Raw genomic sequence first — 22,514 nt, 5'->3', positions numbered from 1 at the left:
GCTTTGAGTGGACACATCACCACCACAACAACGGGTCACCTGCGGCATCACCATCATTAGCATCGTTTGCTAAATTAAAGAAGTTTGACAGAAGGGCAACCAGCCAGGCAGCGCCGTTATCTCACGGGACGAGTAGCTACATTAGTTAGCCAACAACCAGCCAGGCAACGCCGTTATCTCCCGGGACGAGTAGCTTCATTAGTTAGCCAGCAACCAGTCAAGCTAACGTTAGCATTCGGGAGATCCAGCAGCTTGTCGATGTGCTAATAGCCTCAGCAACCTAACGTTAGCTGGCTCCAGCAGATCGACAAGCTGCTGGAGCCAGCTAACGTTAGCTTGCTGAGGCTATTAGCACATCGACAAGCTGCTGGATCTCCCGATGCTGGTTGAAGTGGAGCTAGGTAGCCAGCAGGCTAAATGCTCCGCGACGCTGAACTGCATGCGCCGGTCTGTCTGTCCGTCGTGGCGGTGGTGATGCCGCAGATGACCTGTCGGGCTGGATGTATTGCAAGTTGTTGCCCTTTTCCCTCCTTCTGGAACGTCTGCATTGCATTTATTACAAATAGCAAGCGATCTTTTTACTCTGAAACTCCGAGTACCGACGCGGCCATCTTTGTTGTTAACTTGCGTGGCTACGTCACAGCCAAGTAAGGGAGCGCTGGATTTGTGTAAAACGCTCTGTTCCTAAACCACACGCTGTCAGTCGTAGCACAGTACTGACAAAACGGGAGGAGCCTTTAGTCAAAACAAACGCACTTCATTCCAATTCACCCACACCGCATTTTTTTTTACCAAAAAATATATTATATTATCGGAGCTATTAATAACGTTATCGAGTTTATCGGGATGACGTCATAATTGCCCGATAATTATCGTGCATCCCTAGTAGTTGTCACAGTCACACTCATGTCTTGTCTTGTTGTTACAGTCACACTCATGTATTGTTGTGTAGTTGTTACAGTCACACTCATGTATTGTTGTGTAGTTGTTAGTCACACTCATGTCTTGTGTAGTTGTTACAGTCACACTCATGTCTTGTCTTGTTGTTACAGTCACACTCATGTATTGTTGTGTAGTTGTTACAGTCACACTCATGTCCTGTGTAGTTGTTACAGTCACACTCATGTCTTGTTGTTACAGTCACACTCATGTATTGTTGTGTAGTTGTTACAGTCACACTCATGTCTTGTGTAGTTGTTACAGTCACACTCATGTCTTGTTGTGTAGTTGTTAGTCACTCATGTCTTGTCTTGTTGTTACAGTCACACTCATGTCTTGTTGTTACAGTCACACTCATGTCTTGTTGTGTAGTTGTTACAGTCACACTCATGTCTTGTTGTGTAGTTGTTACAGTCACACTCATGTCTTGTTGTGTAGTTGTCACAGTCACACTCATGTCTGGTTTCTTCTCGCCTGTCCAGATACTACAGCGACAGTAAGCACAGGAAGCTGGACGAGCACCGCTCCAGCAGAGACCACCGGCTGGACCGGGACAGCAAGGAGCGCTCCCACTCCGACCACCGCTCCCACTCCGACCACCGCTCCGGCTCGGACTACCACAAGTCGTCGTCGCAACGCGACTCGTCGTACCGCTACCACTCGGACTGGCAGACGGAGCACCGGGGGTCGGCCAGCGGGCCCCGATCGCCGCGTGGCGACCAGCGTTCTCCGTACGACTCGCGCTCGCCCCTGGGCCACCGGTCGCCCTTCGAGTACTCGTCGGACCACAAGAGCACGCCGGAGCAGATCTGGAGCGGCCGCAAGACATAACAGGACCCGCCGGGGCCTCTGGGGGGCGCTCTCGCCTCCACCCTGGAGGCCCCACGGTTATCAGCCATAGACACACAACAAACACAGGAAATGCCTTATGGGGGAGACTGTGGACAAAAGGAGAAGCTGTATTAAAAAGCACTGTGTATCTGTGGCCTCAGCGCGGCGGTGGTCTCCACTCTCCCGACGGGGCGCCACATATCCCAGGAACCATGGGGGCGGGACGAGCAGGGATGGGATGGGGCGGGGGCGGGGGGGGATGAAAATGCATATTTTTGTATTTAAAAGAGTTTAAAGCTGCTGTACTATAAGGTGTCGCAGCATAGTTTCTTTTATTATTTTTATAAAGAAAATGAACGCTTTTCTTTCTTTCTTGTTTTTTTTTTTACTCTGCAAAAACGGACACAATTGACCTTGAGTTCCCCCCCCCCCCCCCCCCCCCCTCTGCATCCTCACCGACCCACCACACTGGATCCTGTGCATCTGGACTTTTTGTTCTTCTCCTCGTGCTCCTCCTCTCGTCATGCTTCATGTGGTTGTCGAGAGTTTTTATTTAATGAAGTGTTAAATCAAGAAGAAAAGTTAACAACGATGTTTTTTTTTCTTTTTTTTTCATGTTAATCATGAGCTGTCGTTGGTGATAAAAAGGGGGGATTGTGGTGTAAAGCAAACCGACGTGTCTGAAGGGTTTGGCCTCGCCTTCCAAAGCACCTCGTTTACAGTGTTCTCCACCTCGCCCATCTCTCTTCATCTTTCTCTCCCCTCCCCCTCGCATCATGCTTGAATTATTTAATTTCCTGTCTCAGCTGTAAAAAAAAATAATAATAACAACCTGGATTGATTTTTTTTTTGTGAGCAACTGATGTCTTTCTTTTTTATGGATTATACTACTGTAAATTATTGTAATATAGTAAATCAATGGGCTTTCTCTTCTCAGGCTTTTGGGTTTGTTGTTATGACTCTCTACCTTTCCCCCATCGACTCAGGCTTTTTTGTCAAGTTATATTAATATGAGTTTTCTACAACAACACTTCTTAAAAATGATAATGCTATTTCAGAATGTAATTCTTTTTTTGGGGGGGTGGGGGGGGGGGTCTATTCCATGGGTCTATTTCTTAGCTGTACTTCTGGGGGGAGGAGGGGGGGGGGGGGGGGGCGGATTGTCGGTTAGCTCAGTTAGCTCTGTTTCCTCAACGATGTGTGTCTGAAACCATGAATAGGAAAGCACTCTGAATTTAGTTTTTTTTACTAAAAATCAGGATCTGTAAAAACAGATGGGTCTTTTGGAACAGATCTCTAAATAAAATAAACTTTTTTTTTTCTTGTTTTTTTACAGAGCCCTTTTCTTTATCTTTTCCTCTTTTGTTCTGTTTTCTATGTAGGCAATAATGTCAAAAAAAATCTTCTATGCAGCCAAGTGTATTTCTGGTGAACAGCCGCGAGTGAAGTTGCTGTTACAGGGCACACTGTTGTACATAGATTTCCTCTATATTTCAAAATGAATTTACACTGAAAAATGCATGGATTTTTAAGATAATTGTTTTATATAGTTGTTTATAAAGTCATTAAACTCAATCACTGTACTCACTTGTAAACCCAGCGTCTGCATGGTCTTCCTGTTGTGACGCAAACAAGCCGTGCTGCTGTATCCGTGTGGTCTCCATGGTAACACCTGTTGTGACGCAAACAAGCCGTGCTGCTGTATCCGTGTGGTCTCCATGGTAACACCTGTTGTGGCGCAAACAAGCCGTGCTGCTGCTGTATCCGTGTGGTCTCCATGGTAACACCTGTTGTGGCGCAAACAAGCCGTGCTGCTGTATCCGTGTGGTCTCCATGGTAACACCTGTTGTGGCGCAAACAAGCCGTGCTGCTGTATCCGTGTGGTCTCCATGGTAACACCTGTTGTGGCGCAAACAAGCCGTGCTGCTGCTGTATCCGTGTGGTCTCCATGGTAACACCTGTTGTGGCGCAAACAAGCCGTGCTGCTGTATCCGCGTGACGTCTCCATGGTGACGGTCTTCCTGCTGTATCTGTGTGGCGTGCTGAGAAATATCCCGTTTCAGCTTTCTGTTGAAATTATTTTGTCTCCAAGGTAACGGTAACCAAGGTTTCCTCGTGGAACAATGGAGTCATCTTTAACCCAGAACACGTATCTTCCTCAATCTACTTCCTTAATAGGTCACAGTAGAGTAAAGTTATAGTTGGCTATCCTTACTTTAATAGGTCGGGGTAGAGTAATAATAATATCTTGGATTTATATAGCGCCTTTCAGGAGACCCAAGGTGCTCAACAGTAGGGGGCAGCTAGGGGAAGTGGATCATCAGGGGAACAACAAAGTAAGAAAAAGGGAAATCAGTCATTTATAAATTTGCTGAAGAGGTGAGTTTTGAGTTGGGATTTGAAAGAGTGCAGGGATGTAGCACTTTGTTTGGAGAGAGGGAGTTCCAGAGGGTGGGTGCGGCAACAGAAGGCTAAGTAAACAGTAATGTATAGTTTGCTATCCTTACTTCACCTTCTGGCTGGGCTAAGGCCCAGAGGTCAGGATAGAGTAAAAGTTAAGTCAGCCCAGCCAGAAGGTGAAGTAAGGATAGCTAAAGGGCCAGAACATCTCAACTGATTGCTAAAAACAAAGGCTTTTTTTTTTATATGGATAAAAGAAAATCCAGTTATATTTATGGTTGAATGTTGAAAAGTTTAGTTTACTCAGTTTATTTGATCAGGGACAGTGCATATCAATCATTTATAAATGAATACAAATTAAAAACTGTAAATATGCCAACATTAGCAGGGTTGTGCTAGTTTTCAGTTGTAGTCTCTGGGCTAGATGTTTAAGCCAGAAAAGAAACAGAAAAATAGGACTAGGATTAAAGCTAATATAAAAAGTTTAAAAAAAAAAGCACAGCACTGTTTTAGGACAAATATCAGGCAAGGTTAATGTAAGATAGTGTACTGTGGTGGAGAGGCTTCAATGAAAAGAGCTTCTATTTTGAACGTATCCCGACACAGTTCAGGGAAATAAGTGTGACGACAGTTTTGCAGTTTGATATTACTGATGCAGGGGAATTATTGCAAACACATCCACCATTCAATACAGATCCAACGATTTGATGAGGGGTATATAAGAGCTCTCAAATCTGAACATAATACAAATCTAGGCTAATCCGTCTCTCTGGTTAGTAGTATTCATGCTAAAAGATGGGAAACTCATCAATGAGTCTACCTCGTACACAATGGACTGAAAGACACCATGGAATATAACGGCCAGTTTGTTTTTTTATTTGGGTACATAAAGCATAGCAGGGTTAGAACATGTCACAGGCTGGTAGCCAAACGGTGCGCAGAGTTAAAGGTTTGAATCGTCTCCGGGGTGACATGGCTTTCCTTCACTTGAAAACATTACCACCGATCACAGCTTTTTACAGACGAAATGTGCAAGACTCAAAACATACTAACGCTTCAGGATAATTTACAAAACAAACAATAAAAAAATGAATTTCCAAGGCAACATTTATTCAGCTGTGTAACACCATCCACCCCAGAGATGATGATGCTGTGGGAAGGATCTCCGTCCTCCAGGTCTAGGTGCTCTTCTTCTCCTCGAACATCATGTTGGCTGTGGCCCGCTTGGCTGTGGAACCAAGAAGTTACACTTAGATGTGACGGGCCAATGTCAACAAAACGTCAAGCTTCTTGTCCAAGGCTGCATCACTCCTCATACATTACACACCGATGGTAGTATCTGACCAGGATATTCCTGGTCACCTTTAATTATTTGATAATAAATTGAATAATAGAATTGTATTTGTTAATATTAAAAAATAATTATGTATATTTTATTATTATATACAGTATAGTATTATTATTATTATTATTATACTGTTAGTCTGCAAGTCTGTTAGACCGAAGCAGACTACAAAGAGTGACACGTTCAGCCGAACGCACAATTGGAGGGGGGCTCCCCACCCTCCAGAACATTTACAACAAGCGTTGCAAGGGCAAGGCTAAGAGAATCATTAAAGACTCCAGTCACCCGAACAACTGCCTCTTTGAACTGCTGCGGTCAGGCAAGCGATACCGGAGTCTCAAGGCGAGCACAGAAAGACTCCGAAGAAGCTTCTATCCCCAGGCCATCAGGCTGCTAAACGAACAATGAATGAACACTACACAACAACAACCACCAAACGCACATAGCACACACATCCACACGCACACACTCACTTTAAACAAACACACTGTAGCACCCACTCCACACACTTTATAGCACACACCCACTTTAAACAAACACACTGTAGCACCCACTCCCCACACTTTATATTTATGGATGAAGGATTGCACTACAACTCGTACACCTTACTGTAAATTGTACCTCATCCCATTTCTGCTTTGCACTAGATAGTACTGTACATTAGTACACTGCATAGTATTGTATATTATATGGTAACTCAGAACATTGTACATATGTCTATACCGAACACTGTGACCTCATTTTTCTTCTTCTAAATTACATGCTATATTATGTTATTTGATACTATCTTGTCTAGCACAGTCTCTGGAGCGTAACAGTAAGAAGCATTTTGTATGAAAGTATTCTGTACTTCTGTATGACAACTATTAAAGAACTTGAACTTGAACTTGAACTACTATCACCGACATCTAAGAAGGGAGATCCCCCCTTGAATGGCCCTTCTAAGGTTTCTCTCCTCCACACTGCCTGTGGTGCATTTTTCCCTATTGTTAGGTTTTAGTGAGTTTTTCCTTACCTTCGCGTGGGGTATGTCTGGGAGTGCTTGCATTCATTCATTTATTTGCATTTATTTTAAATTTGTTGGACCTTATGGTGTTCTTGTTTTGTTCTTGACTTATTGTTATGTTTCTTCTTGACTTGTTTAACACTTTGATTGCCTAAGGTTAAATTCATGATATACCATCTGTTGCCAGCTCTATTTAACATGGAGAAGTTCCCCTTCTTTGCAGGGCTATAATTATAACTTTTTAAATTCTATTGCTAGATTGCCATTATTAGGGCCCATTCAAGGTCCTATATGTATTGTTCATGGTGTAGCAACGTTAAACTTTTTCATTCACATATTCATACTAAAATATGGTCTAAAGTATAAGTATGTTTTCATCTCTTTCTGCAGCTTTCTCCAGAACGTGATTTATAGCCCCAAATGCATTATATTGATGATGAAATACAGTTTGGTAGGAATCTGTGCGAGATAAAAAATTTCAATTGGACGTACTTCTAGAATTTACTACACGTCATCTGATGTTGACCGGATGGGCGAGGGGGCGTTTATAATTCCGTGGGCAACGTTATACCATTCATCTAATGTGGGTCATATGTTCATCATAGCAGTTAGTAAAGAACACGTTAGAATATAACGCTAAAACTCACCCCAGTCTCCTCGGGCCGTTGGGCGATCAGCGTGGAGTAGACAGTTTTCAATTATGGGATGTCGAAATACCGGATCTATTTCCAGGTTGTATAATAGTATATACGTCCAAATCATGTTGTTTTTTCGAGTTATTTCCACCGATCGATGTTCACTGTGTGAATACTGAGTCTCTCTAACATTAGCGAGTGCCCGGACCACATATGGAGTGAGTCCTGCCGGGTTAAAGGTTGACATCCGGTTTTTCGATCTGCCGATCGGCCACCAGATGGCGCTCTTGAACCGCTAGAGGATTGAGAGGAGATCAGAACTGTGTGTCAAGGCTGCAGAGGGGAAATATGATTCCGATCACAGATTTTTGAAATATTGATATCAAAGACGAGTTCCGGCGTCCTCGGCAACTTGAGCATGGCGGGGAATGACGAGTTCCGGCGTTTTCGACAGTTAAAGTGTTAAAGAAGACGCGTCCGGCCCATGGGGACATTAACGTGTGTTGTCGGGCCTTACAAATACATTTGATTTGATTTGATTTGATTTATTTAAATAATATTTTATTTATTATAATAAATAAATATATTATTGTATACAGTGTTTTGATTGGCAAGCGACAATACATCAGACATTCCTGGTACTTTGCCTTTTTCCGCGGCCACGCCTACTTTTGGTGCAAAACACAAGACACCATTCCTATTGGTTACTCTTGTATTTGGCCCATATAAAAACTATGGGTAGAACACTTTACATTGTTTTGTTATTCATTTGTTTTGTTCATGCATCAAGTTATGTCGAGCAATTAATTTCCAACACTGGTCACCGCTGAGCGTTTGTGCCGTTGTGAAAAGGTAGGTTTGATCCATGTTCAGTTTAGTCTCTTCACTATCATATTTCCCCAGCCAGCTGCAAGATATTTAATATTACACTTATGAATCTCCAAGTGACCTAAAACTAAGAGGTAATGACTATTTCTGGGCCTTGATAGTCTTTGGCGTGAGTTATATCTGTGTGTTTTGTCCTAAAGTAGTTCATGAACAAACAGTCTAATCCCTGTCAGTTGTTTTCCTCCAAGAAGAGGCGTGGTGATCAAAACTCAGTGCGGATGACAAGTCTGATGTATTCAGACTGAAACCACACTGAAATATGATCGACAGAACATCTCACTGAAATATGAGACAGAACATCTCACTGAAATATGAGACAGAACATCTCACTGAAATGAGACAGAACATCTCACTGAAATATGATCGACAGAACATCTCACTGAAATATGAGACAGAACATCTCACTGAAATATGAGACAGAACATCTCACTGAAATGAGACAGAACATCTCACTGAAATATGAGACAGAACATCTCACTGAAATATGATCGACAGAACATCTCACTGAAATATGATCGACAGAACATCTCACTGAAATACGAGACGGAACATCACACTGAAATATGATCGACAGAACATCTCACTGAAATATGATCGACAGAACATCTCACTGAAATATGAGACGGAACATCACACTGAAATATGATCGACAGAACATCTCACTGAAATATGAGACGGAACATCTCACTCCTGCTTTTCCGTGTCAGGAAACTGAGCTGTTCTGTTGCTTGTAAACAAAGGCCATGTCCAGACGAAGACGATTTCGGTTGTATCCGTCAAAGTATTTTATCGTATGCACATTTCATCCACACAGAACCGTGTTCTGGGAGCCTGAATACGCTATTTTCTGAGAACAGGTCCCAGAGAGGACAAATCTGAAGACGCAATAAATCAATCAATCAACGCGACCCTTGTGTTCCCGTCTTTACAAGCCTATACGCATCTTTCCTGAACCGGTGACGCGATAGCCCACCTCTCCCTTAATCTGCATGCGCAAAGTAAACCCAGCCAACAAAAAATAAACATGATACATATGTAACGGTTGTGACAACCCAACTAACGTTAATGCCATTCAGAATTTATTAACATAGCTACAACACACAGTAACGTTAATACAATTACATGCATCATTGTCTACAATGAACGGGTGGGGCTAGTCGAAAGGACTGGACACAGGGACAAGTTAAACATCAATCAATTAATTTAATACAATAGGTAGTTCGAGCTGCACTGTCGTGCCTACGACCGCACCATATTATATACGGCTTTGACACGCTCTCGCTCTCCTGTCAATTAAAATCAGCAGCTCTTCCTCCTCATCATCATCGATTGCCCGTAGCTGCATTTGTGCATGTGAGCCTCTCCTTTGGAAACTAGCATTAGCTCAAAAGCATAGAACCGGATGACACAAGTTGTTCCGCTAGCGAAAACAACGATAACACTTCCGGTCGGGGGGTTTCGAAATAAAAGAGTGACGTCTAAAACACCCGAAAGACTTTTATTTTGTACATTTGCGGCAGCGTTTCAGCATTTTCAGTGTTCTCATTTGGACGCACATATTTTCTTGAAATGATTTTGTGTTTACGGAAAACTTTTTTTTTAATAAACGAAAAAGATCTGATCCATCTTCGTCTGGACAAGGCCTGAGACTTTAATCTTATCAGCTTGCTCTTATCAGACACCCGAGACGTTTCCATGCTGTGGTAAAACCATTACCACTTCCTTAAAATGATACCCTTAAATCAAATCAAATCAAATTTATTTATAGGGCCCGACAACACACGTTAATGTCCCCATGGGCCGTACAGGTCTTCTTTAAACAAGTCAAGAAGAAAACATAACAATAAGTCAAGAACAGAACAAGAACACCATAAGGTCCAAACATTTTTAGATGAATGCAAATAAATGAAAGAATGCAAGCACTCCCAGACATACCCCACGCGAAGGTAAGGAAAAACTCACTAAAACCTAACAATAGGGAAAAAAGCTCCACAGGCAGTGTGGAGGAGAGAAACCTTAGAAGGGCCATTCAAGGGCCTTAATGGTACTTAAAAGAAAATGCAGCTATCTGGCTCCATGTTAGCCTAGCTTAGCACAATGAATGGAAGCGGACATGACAGGTTAGCCTAGGCATTGTCCAACTAACACCTCTCCCGAAGGCTAAACGGTCATGTCTGCTTCCATTCATTGTGCTAAGCTAGGCTAACATGCAGCCAGATAGCTTTCTACTGAACGCACCGAGAGGAAACTGCCTGGTATCTATCTTCTTGTCTCTCATTAAGGGTATCATTTTAAGGAAGTGGTAATGGTTTTACCACAGCATGGAAACGTCTCGGGTGTCTGATAAGAGCAAGCTGATAAGATTAAAGTCTTAGGCCTTGTCCAGACTAAAACGATTTTGATCTTTTTCGTTTTTCGTTTCGTTTTAAGGTTTCCGTAAAAACGAAAACGTCTCAAGATAATAAGTGCGTGCCACAAATTTACAAAGTAAATGTCTTTCCTGTTTCTTTTATTTTGAAAACCCCCGACCGGAAGTGTTGTCGTTGTTTTGAGCTGACCTAGTTTCCAGAGACAAACACAGCAGCGCAACGATAAGATAGAGACGGAGACAGTAGTTATTCAGTTTGAGGGTGAGGTTAGTCCGAAAGAGGTATTTTTAGGGTATATGGCATATAGGGTTAGGGAGTTTGTGCCGAAACCGCTGAGGTGTTACAGGTGCCAGGAGTTTGGACATATAGCCAAGACATGCAGGAAGGAGCAGAGATGTGCTAGATGTGGTGGGGGGCATGACTATGGGAAATGTGAACAGGGAGTGGAGCCGAGGTGTTGTAGTTGTGGTGGGAAGCATAGTGTAGCGTATTGGGGTTGTGAGGCGATGAAAACGAGAGGTAGTGGTCCTGGTCCAGCAGGTGAGAGAGGAAGATAGATAGGATATCGTATGCAGAGGCAGCTAGGAAGGTAGGACAGGGAAAGCAAGATAAGGGACAGGGGTTTAGAGAAGGGCATTTGGCAGTAAGGGTAGTGCAGGAGGATCAGGGAAAGCAAGATAGGGAACAGGGTTTTAGAAAAGGGCATTTGTCAGTAGAGGAAGTACAGGAGGAGAAAGAGAGGGTGTGGGGGGAGAAGTTGAATAGTGGCCTTTGTGGCAGGAGTAGTAAATGCAACAATGATGGTTAGCAGTAAAACAGATAGGATAAAGTTAATAGTTAAAGTAGCAGTACAACAGATGGGTATGAAGGGGTTGACATCGGGGAAGTAGTAAGAGAGTTAGAGAAGGGGGTTGTTGTGAGTGATCAAGTAAGAGAGTTAGGGAAGGGGGTGGTGAGTGATCAAGAAGGCCACAGTCAGCCCACAGGAGGCAATGAGTCACTCATAGATTAGGTTTGGATAGGGTGGCGATGTTAGGGATGGGTTTTTTGTTTTGTGTGTTATGGGGTTTATTGGTTTTCTTTATCGTTTTCTTTTATTTGCCGGGTCTTGTTTATCCGGCCAGTTGCTGGGATGTACAGTAGGTGGCGGTATGCGCCTTTTTTGTGATTGCGACCCGACATTAATTCCAAAGAAGAAGAAGAAGAAGAAGACATTGTAAAATGGATTGTACAATAGGTGGCGGTGCGTCCATACCAAAGGTAGCCGCATTTCTGGCAGACGTTTCTGGTCATGTGACATGTGCGCCCAATAGCGTGACGAGCTGTGTCTTTGCCCATTTCCACGTCAAACAGCCTGCAAACTACCTGGCGTTCTATCGCCATGCTCTAAGACAAACTCTAACCTTAACCAACTTCGAAAGAGTGCCTAAGCTTAACCGTCGAAAGAACTTGCCTAACCTTAACCAACTTCGAAGAGTGCCTAAGCTTAACCAGTGTAGAAACTGACGTCGGCCAATCAGAGAGCGTCTGCCAGAAATGCGGCTACCTTTGGTAAATACGCGGTGGCGGTATGCGCCTTTTGTGGTCGCGATCTGCCATTAAACCCATTGAAGAAGAAGAAGAAGAAGCGCAACGTACGTTCGGGAGTGGAGAGAGAGAGAGACCGCGGCTCAAACTACCTGTGTTGTATTAATAAAGTAATTGATTGATGTTTAACTTGTACCTGTGTCCAGTCCTTTTGACTAGCAAACTGTCTATTGTATTTAGTTGGTTAGCTATTTAGCTAATGTTGGTAGCATTGGATAGCATCAACGCTAGCTGGCTACACCAGCCATGGGAATACTATTTACTAAATTATGGAGGCTTTTTAATCGTCAAGGTAAGAGAGGATTTGTCATGATCAACTGAAGGGGTATGCTATGGAACAATATGTGCTTGGCTACTAGGGTTTTCAGAAAAAGGCCAGCTATGTGACGCTAGTATCGTGTATTGCATCACAGAGTTGCATCATCCCGATCAACACGCAACTACTCTGTACATGCCATTGTTGTTTAATAATAACTCCCGGTGTTGTGTTTAATAAACACTTCTAGCCAGGACATATCTGGACATATATGCATCATGTTTATTTTTTTGTTGGCTGGGTTTTGCATGCGGATTAAGGGAGATGTCAATCTGTTGTCGACGGGGGGAAAATAAGAATGAATAATTTCCACAGGGCATTATGACCAGAGATTTAAATATCAACAGATTTTCTTCTGGTAAAAAAAATTACCGGATAATGGAAACCCTGCCCAGTGTATGTATCCAGACAATAGTTCACATTTAGGAGCATAGTTATGCGGGGTAAGGGAGAGGTGGGCTATTGTGTCATCGGTTCAGGAGAAGACGCGTATCGCTTGTAAAGATGGTGACGCAATGGGAGGCGTCTTCAGAATTGCGCACTCTGGAAGCTGGTATCAGAAAGTAGCGTCTTCAGGCTGCCAGAACGCAGTTCCGTGTGGCAGAAAGATGCAAACGATCAAATACTTTGCCTAAAATGACCAAAATCGTTTTAATCTGGACATGGCCTTAGGCCTTGTCCAGACAAAGATGGATCCGATCTTTTTCGTTTTCATTTAAAAAAAAGTTTTCCGTAAACACAAAATCGTTTCAAGAAAATATGTGCGTCCAAATGAGAACACTGAAAAAGCTAATTTCCCAAAATGTTGCCGTGTTCCTTTAAAACACAGAAATATGAAGAATATTCACTAAATGTCTCGTCAACTTTCCTGATACAAAAAAAGGCTGACATTTCATCAACGGCTCTGAAATCAATAATAGAGTCGGGGGACTAAGGTATATCCATAGCCTACAAAAAAACTATTGTTTTAAGCCGAGCTGTTCAATTAAAGAGAAGGCCACTGGAATTTAGAAGTGACCTTCCAGTATCACCAGGCCTATTTACAGCTGAAACGTCTGTGACCTCTAGGAAGGTCACTTTTAAATTCCAGGCATTAAAGGAAATGTATAATCATAATGAAATATGAATATGAATGAAATTCAAAGCAGGCAGGCATAGGAGCACCGTCTAGTCACCTGTTTTCAACATGATTATCAAATAACAAGTGAATTAAGATAATTTTTTTTACCATGTTGCCATCTTTGGAATATTTTGGTAACAAATTAATTCACAATGTCCTTACATTAGATAACTATTGTTTAATGTATCATAGGCGTATTACACCATTGACCTCATCATGTGTCAATGTCAGTCAATTCCAACCAAATTGCACTGCACTACTGCATCATTTTACTCTTGTCTATTTATTCTATTTTACTAACAATTTTATTGCACTGCACTATTGCACCATTTTACTCTGTCTATTATTACTGTCTATTTTAAAATAGCCATAGAATCAAACCGTAAACAAAGAGGCCTATTAGGATGTTAGATCCTAATATGAAAAACTATATGATTTAATGTTCTATACCTTACCTTGACCTTGTCTATTTTTGCTGCAGTCTATTTTATGCTTGTTTTATACTTATTTTATGTCTGCACTTTTGCACAATTGCTCTTGATCTGCTGCCAATTTTGCCCAAATTTTATGCTGTGAAGCACTTTGAGCTGCAATTCTGGCATGAAAGGTGCTCTATAAATAGTTTGTAATAAGTAATAATTACAAACTATTCATATATAATAAGTAATACGTTTACTATTATTATTATAAAATGGCGGAGCGCTTACCCTCATCTTTAAACTTGTCCGCAGCATCAGTAGCTTGGTCCTTGATGTCCTTCATCACAGTGTCAATCTTGCCCTCGTTCTTGAGGAAGAAGGGGCGGATGATCCGTGTGTAGATGAGGACGGAGCCGTTGGAGGGGGTGGGAGCCATGCACCACACCAAGAAGGAGCACTGGGGACAAACCACAAGTCATTCTCAACCGCTTCCAGGAAAACACGGGCGGCAGGGCAGAGAGAAAAAAAGACTCATTGAATTACACGAGCCTCGTGATCGGTTGCCGTGGCGACTGAAGAAAGCTATGAAACAGTCAACAAAAAATATAGGCTCTTTTTTCCTGTTTATTTTATGATATTTTCGGCGCCAATAGAATAGAAAATTGCAACCCATCACAATCTATCTTAATGTCAATCGTGTCGTGGGAAGGAAGCATGTGATGCACTGAAAGATTGACTCGACCGTGTGTGCGCGGGTGGTGACAGAAAACCTACACTAAGCACGCCTTCACATTAAGCTCATCAAGCAGAAGCAAGGATTAGAACATGACAGAAGAAATATTGACGAAATACATGAAAGGAAATGCGATTTGAGAGACGTTTGTAAATGTACTGTTCAAAAAGCTAAGAAAGGGATTAAAAGGAGATGTATTTAATGTATATTGTTGGGGTTAACTTGTGGAACAAGGCTGATATACATTTAAGAATGAGTCATTCACTTTAGGTTTAAGGTTTGTACAGCTATTTTTGAAGGTTACAAATGTGAATCATTCTTATTTTGTTAGATTTATTTCTGTTTTGGAGTCTTAATTTGTTAAGAATATAGGACAGGTATGTATAAGCATTATGCTTCAGCCTGTACCTTTTCAGTCACTGCCAAATCAAAGACTGTTGAATGATTGTGCATATTGTATTGTGTGTGATGATGACTGAATACAACTACTACTACTACTACTACAAACATCAACTCTACCGAACAGGACACCTGTATTACCTTTAACATATAGTAGAATGGAAACCAGGAGAGGAAGATGTCGGCGAAGAACTCTGCCACGCTGAACACTCCATACACCACCCAGTAGGTCAGCCATTTCGTGTCGTCGTCTTTAGTCGCACTCTCGATGGCTTTGATCCTGGAATTGAGTGATTGGATGAGTAACAGCAACACACGTGACGTATGATACTGATGTGCAGGGGAGGTGGTAAACTACCATTTGCACCGGGACTGCTGGGCATTATGCCCACCTTTTGTGCGTTTACTTTTCAGACATCAAGAAAACACACAAGTCGCACGCAAACAATCTTGAATAGTCACATTTTTGGTTATATCTGATGGAAGATAAAAATATGCAACCGGTCATGCAGGGTTCATTTACATCCTTGCCGAGATGTTTCCATGGCAACATGTTGACTTGCTACATTGTGTTTGTGTGTGTGTGTATGTGTGGGGGGAGGTGAAAATGGTTGACCTAAGTATTTCCATATGTCAATGTTTTGAATGCCAAATGAGGCAGCTGTAGCCTTTTTGCTCTTATCTCCGTGCCAACGGGCTGGCACACAGTCCACACACATGGTACTCACAAAGCAGCTGCAGAAAAATCACGATGAACTTCAACGGAGGAACTTTCATACGCGGGCTAGGCTACACAACACCAGGTCCCGACCAAGATCAACTTACTCCGGACATGTGGCGCTCAGACTCAGTAGTACTAAGCTACAAATGGTGGCTGAGGCCTTGCTAGGGTGAGTCACTGGGTCTGCGGCGTCATGTGGATCCTGAGACGCTCCTCTGTGTGCTACTGCTCACTCACTCACTCAGTCACTCACTCACTCAGTCACTCACTCAGTCTCTCGCAACAGCCATTGAGCTCTTCTGCCTCATATCAACTGAAACCGAAAACTACGTCTCCAACTCCACACCCTGGGCCTGCAAGTCCTCCTCAATGTACCCGACTCCCTTTACTCAAACCCTGCTCATGGGAACCATGGCGTCTCGTTACACTACAGATGAGTAATTTGATAGCATTCCGGAGTTAAAAGCGTTCTATTACGTGGTCATCATCGCACCAGTGGAACAGGAAGAACCAGCTAACATGATATTTACACAAAATAACACCACTTCTCTCGTCTTCTCGTTTGTTTTTTTTATTTTATGCTAAACCAATTCAGAAGAAAAGACCGTTAACTTAGAACATTTCAAGCCAGAATAGTGCATACGGTTCGATGTTAGTCTGAGGTTCACCCATGCGTATCCACAGACTCTGACCATGTTTTTTTCTTTTTCTTTTTATACCACACATCCTGACACACAGACACTACAAACACCCACGTCCACACACCAGTACATAAATCCACAGACACCAATGATGAAGGACCGCAATGGAAACAAGCCTATGGCTTTATTGTGTTTATTTTAATCCTATTGTTAAATGGTGATATGTATACCTGTTCATCTTGTGTTCAAAAATGTATATATGTTATTCCATTCTAAATCAATAAACCATTATATCTATCTGTGCTCTGTACTGTGCTCTGCAACTGTGTCAAAAGCCAGGAAATGAAATACATGGATGAGCAAACACTTCCTCTGTCTAGACATCAATGTGGCTACGGGCCTACTGTAGTTACACTTGGCTACCGAAGCTGCCACATCATGCCTGAAGCTCAACAAGCGACCCAATGATAAGGTAAAGGTACACATGAACTTTGAACTGGTTACACCCTGCACTGGCAACTTAAGCCCTATATAAACTGACTAAACTATAGGATCTTTCATTTCAAGCTATGAGTACAGTAGGTAGCGTAGATGCTGTGTGTATGTGCGAGTGTGTGTATGTATACAAGTGTGTGTGTGTGTGTGTGTGTGTGTGTGTGTGTGTGTGTGTCTCTCCTGAGAGGTATGGGAGGGAGGGGGCCAATTTGTATGACGTAATATACAGTATATTTGGGGAAGAAGGGGGGGGTGATGGAGAGTGGGGGCCTTGGCGACACATAACACTTGACATGATAAATATAGGAATACACTTACGATATGTAGGCTGGATAAACGAATCCGATTAGGTTACACAGGAGGGAAGCTCCATACCCAATAACCAAGTAAATTGCGAGTAAGCCAACGATAGCTGGAAGAACACAGAAGAATGCAAAATGTTTTATTTCATTTTTATTATTAGGATATTTACAATGCAGTACACGGTAAATACATATTCTACCATGGTCGTCACAATGAACAACCGTATGTAACGGGCTCTACAATGATTTACAAATAATGATGATGATAATAATAATGATAATAAAAACAACAATCCTTCATATCTAGAGAATCAGGTTCACCGTGAGAGAAATTGAAGGCAGATCTCAGATCGGTCATAAACACCATGCCACTGGTTTTCCTTCGCAATAAAAAGAAGGCCCCCTTGTGCCCCCCGTCACCAGCCTCTCTCGCATTAAATATAATAATCAGGAATAATTAAACGACTTACCGAGGGCGATATAGGACCTGTTAACTCCCGTTTTATCCTCGATCTTTCCCAAAAGGTCTGTCATAAAATTCTTCTCGCGTAGAAACTTGTCAAAGCGTTCCTTTATTCCCTGTAGTGCCATGGCTGCGGCTCCTTCCTTCCTCCTGGACAGTATGGCAGCAGCAGCGGAATATGGAATATGATCAGCGCTCCTCTGAAGCTGAATCTGCGACAAGCTGCGCCTCTCTGCCCCCCTGTGACGTCACTGCGATATGCCTGCAGCCACACCCTGTTTGATGCAATAGGAATAGGGTAAATCTGCAGAGCCGCAAGCCCAACGTCTGGGCGGGGCTTCGGGGCTTGTACTCGGTTTGACTGTGCACTGTGTAGTAGTCAGTTTGTGCTGTTTATTTTTTACAAGCAGTGAGGACTCGACAGCATTTGTATAGTCAAGTCAAGAGATTTATTTGTCACGGCATACAAGTATACAATGAAATGCGGGTGGTCTTGCCCGCAACGATGTGCAAATAACATAATATAATCAACATTGTGCAATAAACAAGTTTGATTGATTGATTGAATTGATTGAATGATTGAAAAGTTTATTAACAGATTGCAGAATGGGTACAGTACAGTACAGCTCAATACATACAATTGTTAAGAGGATGCAGACCTGAGAAAGACTTTCGTCTTGTTTCCATCAGGGTCCTCCATTTTCAATTCATCATAATGAATGAATAAGTAACATTGTGCAATAAACAAGTAACATGTTAGGGCATATAATACTTATGTATATATACATAAGTTATTTACAGAGCATGGAGGACATACTAGGTCCTTTGGTAGTGTCTTTCTGTACATGCTAATTTATACAATCTCCGGTTACCGTTATACTATACTATTTTTAAAGTGACCCTTCTTGGTGGCCATAAGTGTGGGCGTGTGCAGCATGAGTGTGTGTCTGCTCATGTTAAAGTGGCTGCTAGTGTGTGGGCGTGTACAGTGTGTGTGTTGTGTGTGTGCTCATGTGTGCTTGTGTGTGGAGAGTTCAGTGTTCAGGGCTCTGATGGCCTGGGGGAAGAAGCTGAGCCGAAGTCTCTCTGTCCTAGTAGCTGGTGTTCGCAGGCGTCTGCCTGACCTGAGCAGCATGAACAGGCTGTTGTTGGGGTGGTGAGGGTCTTTCATTATTCTGCAGGCTCTGGATTTGCACCTCTTGTTGTATTCTCGAAGACACTCTGATGTCACGAGACCGCCGCCATCTTGGTATAGGGGGGCCATACGGATTTCTACCATCAAATGCATGCGTTGAGGTCCGTTTTTATTACATGTTTTATCACATTCTTGTTCATTTCATAACATTTTCATATGATTTGTTTTAAAAATATTGAGGCCAACATGGCATTTCACTATTTCGAAAGCCTTTCTGGTGATTCTAAGGCGAGATATGAGTCAAAGATCTCCCCCTGATTGACTTGACATAATGTCCATACAAAACACCTGCAGACATGGCCATCTCGAATACCCAAATTGAAGCTGCTGTGTTACGTTTTGTACTAGTAACAAACACAGAAATCCAAATCGCAAGTTTTATATAATACCAGCTGATGCATCACGGAGGAAAAAGTGGCTGGTGGCTAACGTTCGGCTAACTCGCTCTGTGTTGTGGTCATGGTAGCTACATGCTAAGCTAACGTTAATTACATAATATCGAACCGATAGGAGCTTATCTTATCTAATCTTACGTGGTGGTACCACGTGTGCCACTACCCGATCAAACATCCACGTAAGATTAGATAAGATAAGCTCCTATCGGTTCGATATTATGTAATTAACGTTAGCTTAGCATGTAGCTACCACAACCACAACACAGAGCGAGTTAGCCGAACGTTAGCCACCAGCCACTTTTTCCTCTGTGATGGTATAAAACTTGCGATTTGGATTTCTGTTTTTGTCATTAGTACAACGCGTAACACAGCAGCTCTTTGGCATTGTGAAGGACTGAAGAAAATTCCGCTTGATAGTCTTTAATTTGACGCTTTAACGATCCGTTTCTGCACTAAATGAACCGTACACAATGTACCAGGCGGGGCAGTTTCCCCCCACGCTGCAGTTGCCTAGCAACAACAGACAGGAAGTTGACTTCGAGAATAGAACCTGCAGGGGTGGTAGTGCAATACCCGTGGTACGCTCGGCTGAGCGCACCACTCTCTGTAGGGCCTTCTTGTCCTGTGCCGTGCTGTTTCCATACCAGGCAGTGATGTTTCCAGTCAAGATGCTCTCTACAGCTCCGGAGTAGAAGGACTGGAGTATCTTCCCAGATACTCTGAACTTCCTTAACTGTCTCAGGTGGTAGAGGCGCTGCTTCGCCTTTTTTACGACTGAATATTTCTGTGTTCCGTGTTGCAGGTTAGGGTTAGGGTTAAGGTTAGGGTTAAGGTTAAGGTTAGGGTTAAGGTTAGGGTTAAGGTTAAAAATAAACAGCACAAACGGACTACTTCCGGGTTTTACAGGAAACAGAACAAGGTACAAGCCCTGACGCCCGCCCGCCCGCCCGTCCACACACAGTCAAACCGAGTACAAGCCCCGAAGCCCCGCCAGACGTTGGACTTGCGGCTCTGCAGATATACTCTACTCGTTTGATGACATTGCGAAATATATTCCTAATCTGATATATAATAATAATAATAATAATAATAATAATAATAATAATAATAATAATAATAATAATAATAATAATAATAATAATAATAATAATAATAATAATAATAATAATAATAATAATAATAATAATAATAATAATAATAATAATAAATAATAATGATAATAACTTTATTTATATATCACCATTCGTACAGATTGCAGCTCACAAAGTGCTTAACACACAAAGAAAACTAAACAAAAGGATAACAATTATAGACATAGACACACTCATAAAATAAGGATGGAAAGGATAAGACATTAAAATGATACAAATGGTAATAAAACAATTAGATAAGATAGTAAAATTAGCTAAGACAATAAAAAAGCTGGGTACAACATTAGGAAGGATAGGCCAATGACCAAGTGTAATGATGAGCCCTTTACATTTGTATATCATGTTACAGATTGTTGTATTAAAAGCTTTCAGGTGTAATTTTTTTTGGTTCTGTCTATTCTATCTTTTGTATTGTATGACTCAGCTTTATGCTATTTATGATACTGAAATGATGACGATGAAATGTTGGCTTGTCATCATACCAGAGACGAGACGTTGTGGCGGTGAAGCTGTTCAAATTAAAGTAAATACTTTGCCTATTTGATTAGATTTTGTATGTTTGTTAGATTGATTACCGCCCCATAATATAGAGGAGAAAAAAAGGGTCGAGGGGATGCGTTCACTCACCTCTAGGCTGTCTTTGTTCCGGTCACAGTAGTGTGTCATCTTGGTACTCACCTCTAGGCTGTCTTTGTTCCGGTCACAGTAGTGTGTCATCTTGGTACTCACCTCTAGGCTGTCTTTGTTCCGGTCACAGTAGTGTGTCATCTTGGTACTCGAAGGTCTTGGATCAATGTAACCTCAACCTAACTTGTTCCCTTGTTCGAGCATATACCACCGCAACACTTCCGGTATTGTGAGCCCATGGGAGAGAGTGGGGGAATGAATGAATGAATGAATGAATGAATGACAACTTTATTTAACAGATTGCAGAATGGGTACAATACAGTACGGCTCAATACACACAATTGTTAAGGGGATGCAGACCAGGCGGGGGGCGCGTGAATTAATGTTGATTATTTAGAGCCTAGACGTAAGTGGTTGTAGAAGCCGTAGCTACAACCACTCACGTTAAGGCTCTAATCAACATTCATTAATTTGATCAACATTTATTCATTTTATCCCCCCGCGCTCTTTCCCCCTCACGAGCTCCATGTAACGCGGAAGTGCAGTGGTCTATCCCCTCCCCCTCACAAGCTCCATGTAACGCGGAAGTGCGGCGGTCTATCCCCTCCCCCCCACGAGCTCCATGTAACGCGGAAGTGCAGTGGTCTATCCCCTCCCCCCCGCGAGCTCCATGTAACGTGGAAGTGCAGTGGTCTATCCCCTCCCCCCGCGAGCTCCATGTAACGCGGAAGTGCAGTGGTCTATCCCCTCCCCCCGCAAGCTCCATGTAACGCGGAAGTGCAGTGGTCTATCCCTTCCCCCCCCCGCGAGCTCCATGTAACGTAACGCAGAAGTGCAGTGGTCCATCCCCTCTGTGTGATTTCGAAACCTAGCCGCATTTCTGGCAAGACGCTCTCTGATTGGCCGACGCCTGTTTCTACACTGGTTAAGCTTAGGCACTCTTTGAAGTTGGTTAAGGTTAGAGTTTGTCTTAGAGCGTGACGGCACGTTCTTTCGCCGGTTAAGCTTAGGCACTCTTTCGAAGTTGGTTAAGGTTAGAGTTTGTCTTAGAGCATGGCGATAGAACGCCAGGTAGTTTGCGGGCTGTTCGACGTGGAAATGGGCAAAGACACAGCTCGTCACGCGATTGGGCAAACGTGTCAGTGGCCAATCAGAGAGCGCCAGTCAGTGCCAATCAGAGAGCGTCTGCCAGAAATGCGGCTAGGTTTCGAAATCACGCATCCCCTCCCCCTCGCGAGCTCCAGGTAACGCGGAAGTGCAGTGGTCCATCCCCTCCGCGTGTTTACCAAACCTAGCCGCATTTCTGGCAGACGCTCTCTGATTGGCCGACGCCTGTTTCTACACTGGTTAAGCTTAGGCACTCTTCGAAGTTGGTTAAGGTTAGAGTTTGTCTTAGAGCATGGCGATAGAACGCAAGGTAGTTTGCAGGCTGTTCGACGCGGAAATGGGCAAAGACACAGCTCGTCACGCGATTGGGCAAACATGTCAGTGGCCAATCAGAGAGTGTCAGTCAGTGCCACTGCCACTGCCAATCAGA

At 42.8% G+C, this 22,514-nt stretch overlaps 2 protein-coding genes across 2 annotated transcripts in view; one reads left to right on the top strand and one right to left on the bottom strand.

Annotated features, from left to right (window-relative positions):
• chd1 (chromodomain helicase DNA binding protein 1) overlaps window positions 1-2,840 on the top strand; it is an 84,871-nt gene extending 82,031 nt beyond the window's left edge. Inside the window, exon 37 of the mRNA XM_084326650.1 lies at window positions 1,422-2,840. Coding sequence (XP_084182776.1) covers window positions 1,422-1,770 — 349 coding nt within the window. The 3' untranslated portion in view covers window positions 1,771-2,840. The remainder of the gene's footprint in view (window positions 1-1,421) is intronic.
• Window positions 2,841-5,025: 2,185 nt separating this feature from the next.
• On the bottom strand, window positions 5,026-17,804 carry reep5 (receptor accessory protein 5). Its single transcript, XM_084326608.1, has 5 exons — window positions 17,617-17,804; window positions 17,163-17,256; window positions 15,129-15,267; window positions 14,144-14,312; window positions 5,026-5,398 (listed from the first exon to the last, which is right to left on the bottom strand). Exons 1-5 carry the CDS (start codon window positions 17,735-17,737, stop codon window positions 5,349-5,351), a joined length of 573 nt encoding a protein of 190 aa, XP_084182734.1. The 5' UTR covers window positions 17,738-17,804; the 3' UTR covers window positions 5,026-5,348.
• Between the last annotated feature and the right edge of the window lie 4,710 nt (window positions 17,805-22,514).

This window comes from Notolepis coatsorum (genome assembly GCF_963971535.1).
Source record: "Notolepis coatsorum genome assembly, chromosome: 12".
Lineage (NCBI taxonomy): Eukaryota > Metazoa > Chordata > Actinopteri > Aulopiformes > Paralepididae > Notolepis > Notolepis coatsorum.
The sequence above is the reverse complement of the archived record's forward strand: the minus strand, read 5'-3'. Positions and strand labels throughout refer to the sequence as shown.

Coding starts and splice junctions, on each gene's coding strand:
- reep5 (XM_084326608.1), bottom strand. CDS start 17,737: ATGGCACTACAGGGAATAAAGGAACGCTTTGACAAGTTTCTACGCGAG. Junction 17,257..17,616: donor CAGGTCCTATATCGCCCTCG/GTAAGTCGTTTA, acceptor GTGTTCTTCCAG/CTATCGTTGGCTTACTCGCA. Junction 14,313..15,128: donor CATTCTACTATATGTTAAAG/GTAATACAGGTG, acceptor GTTTGTCCCCAG/TGCTCCTTCTTGGTGTGGTG.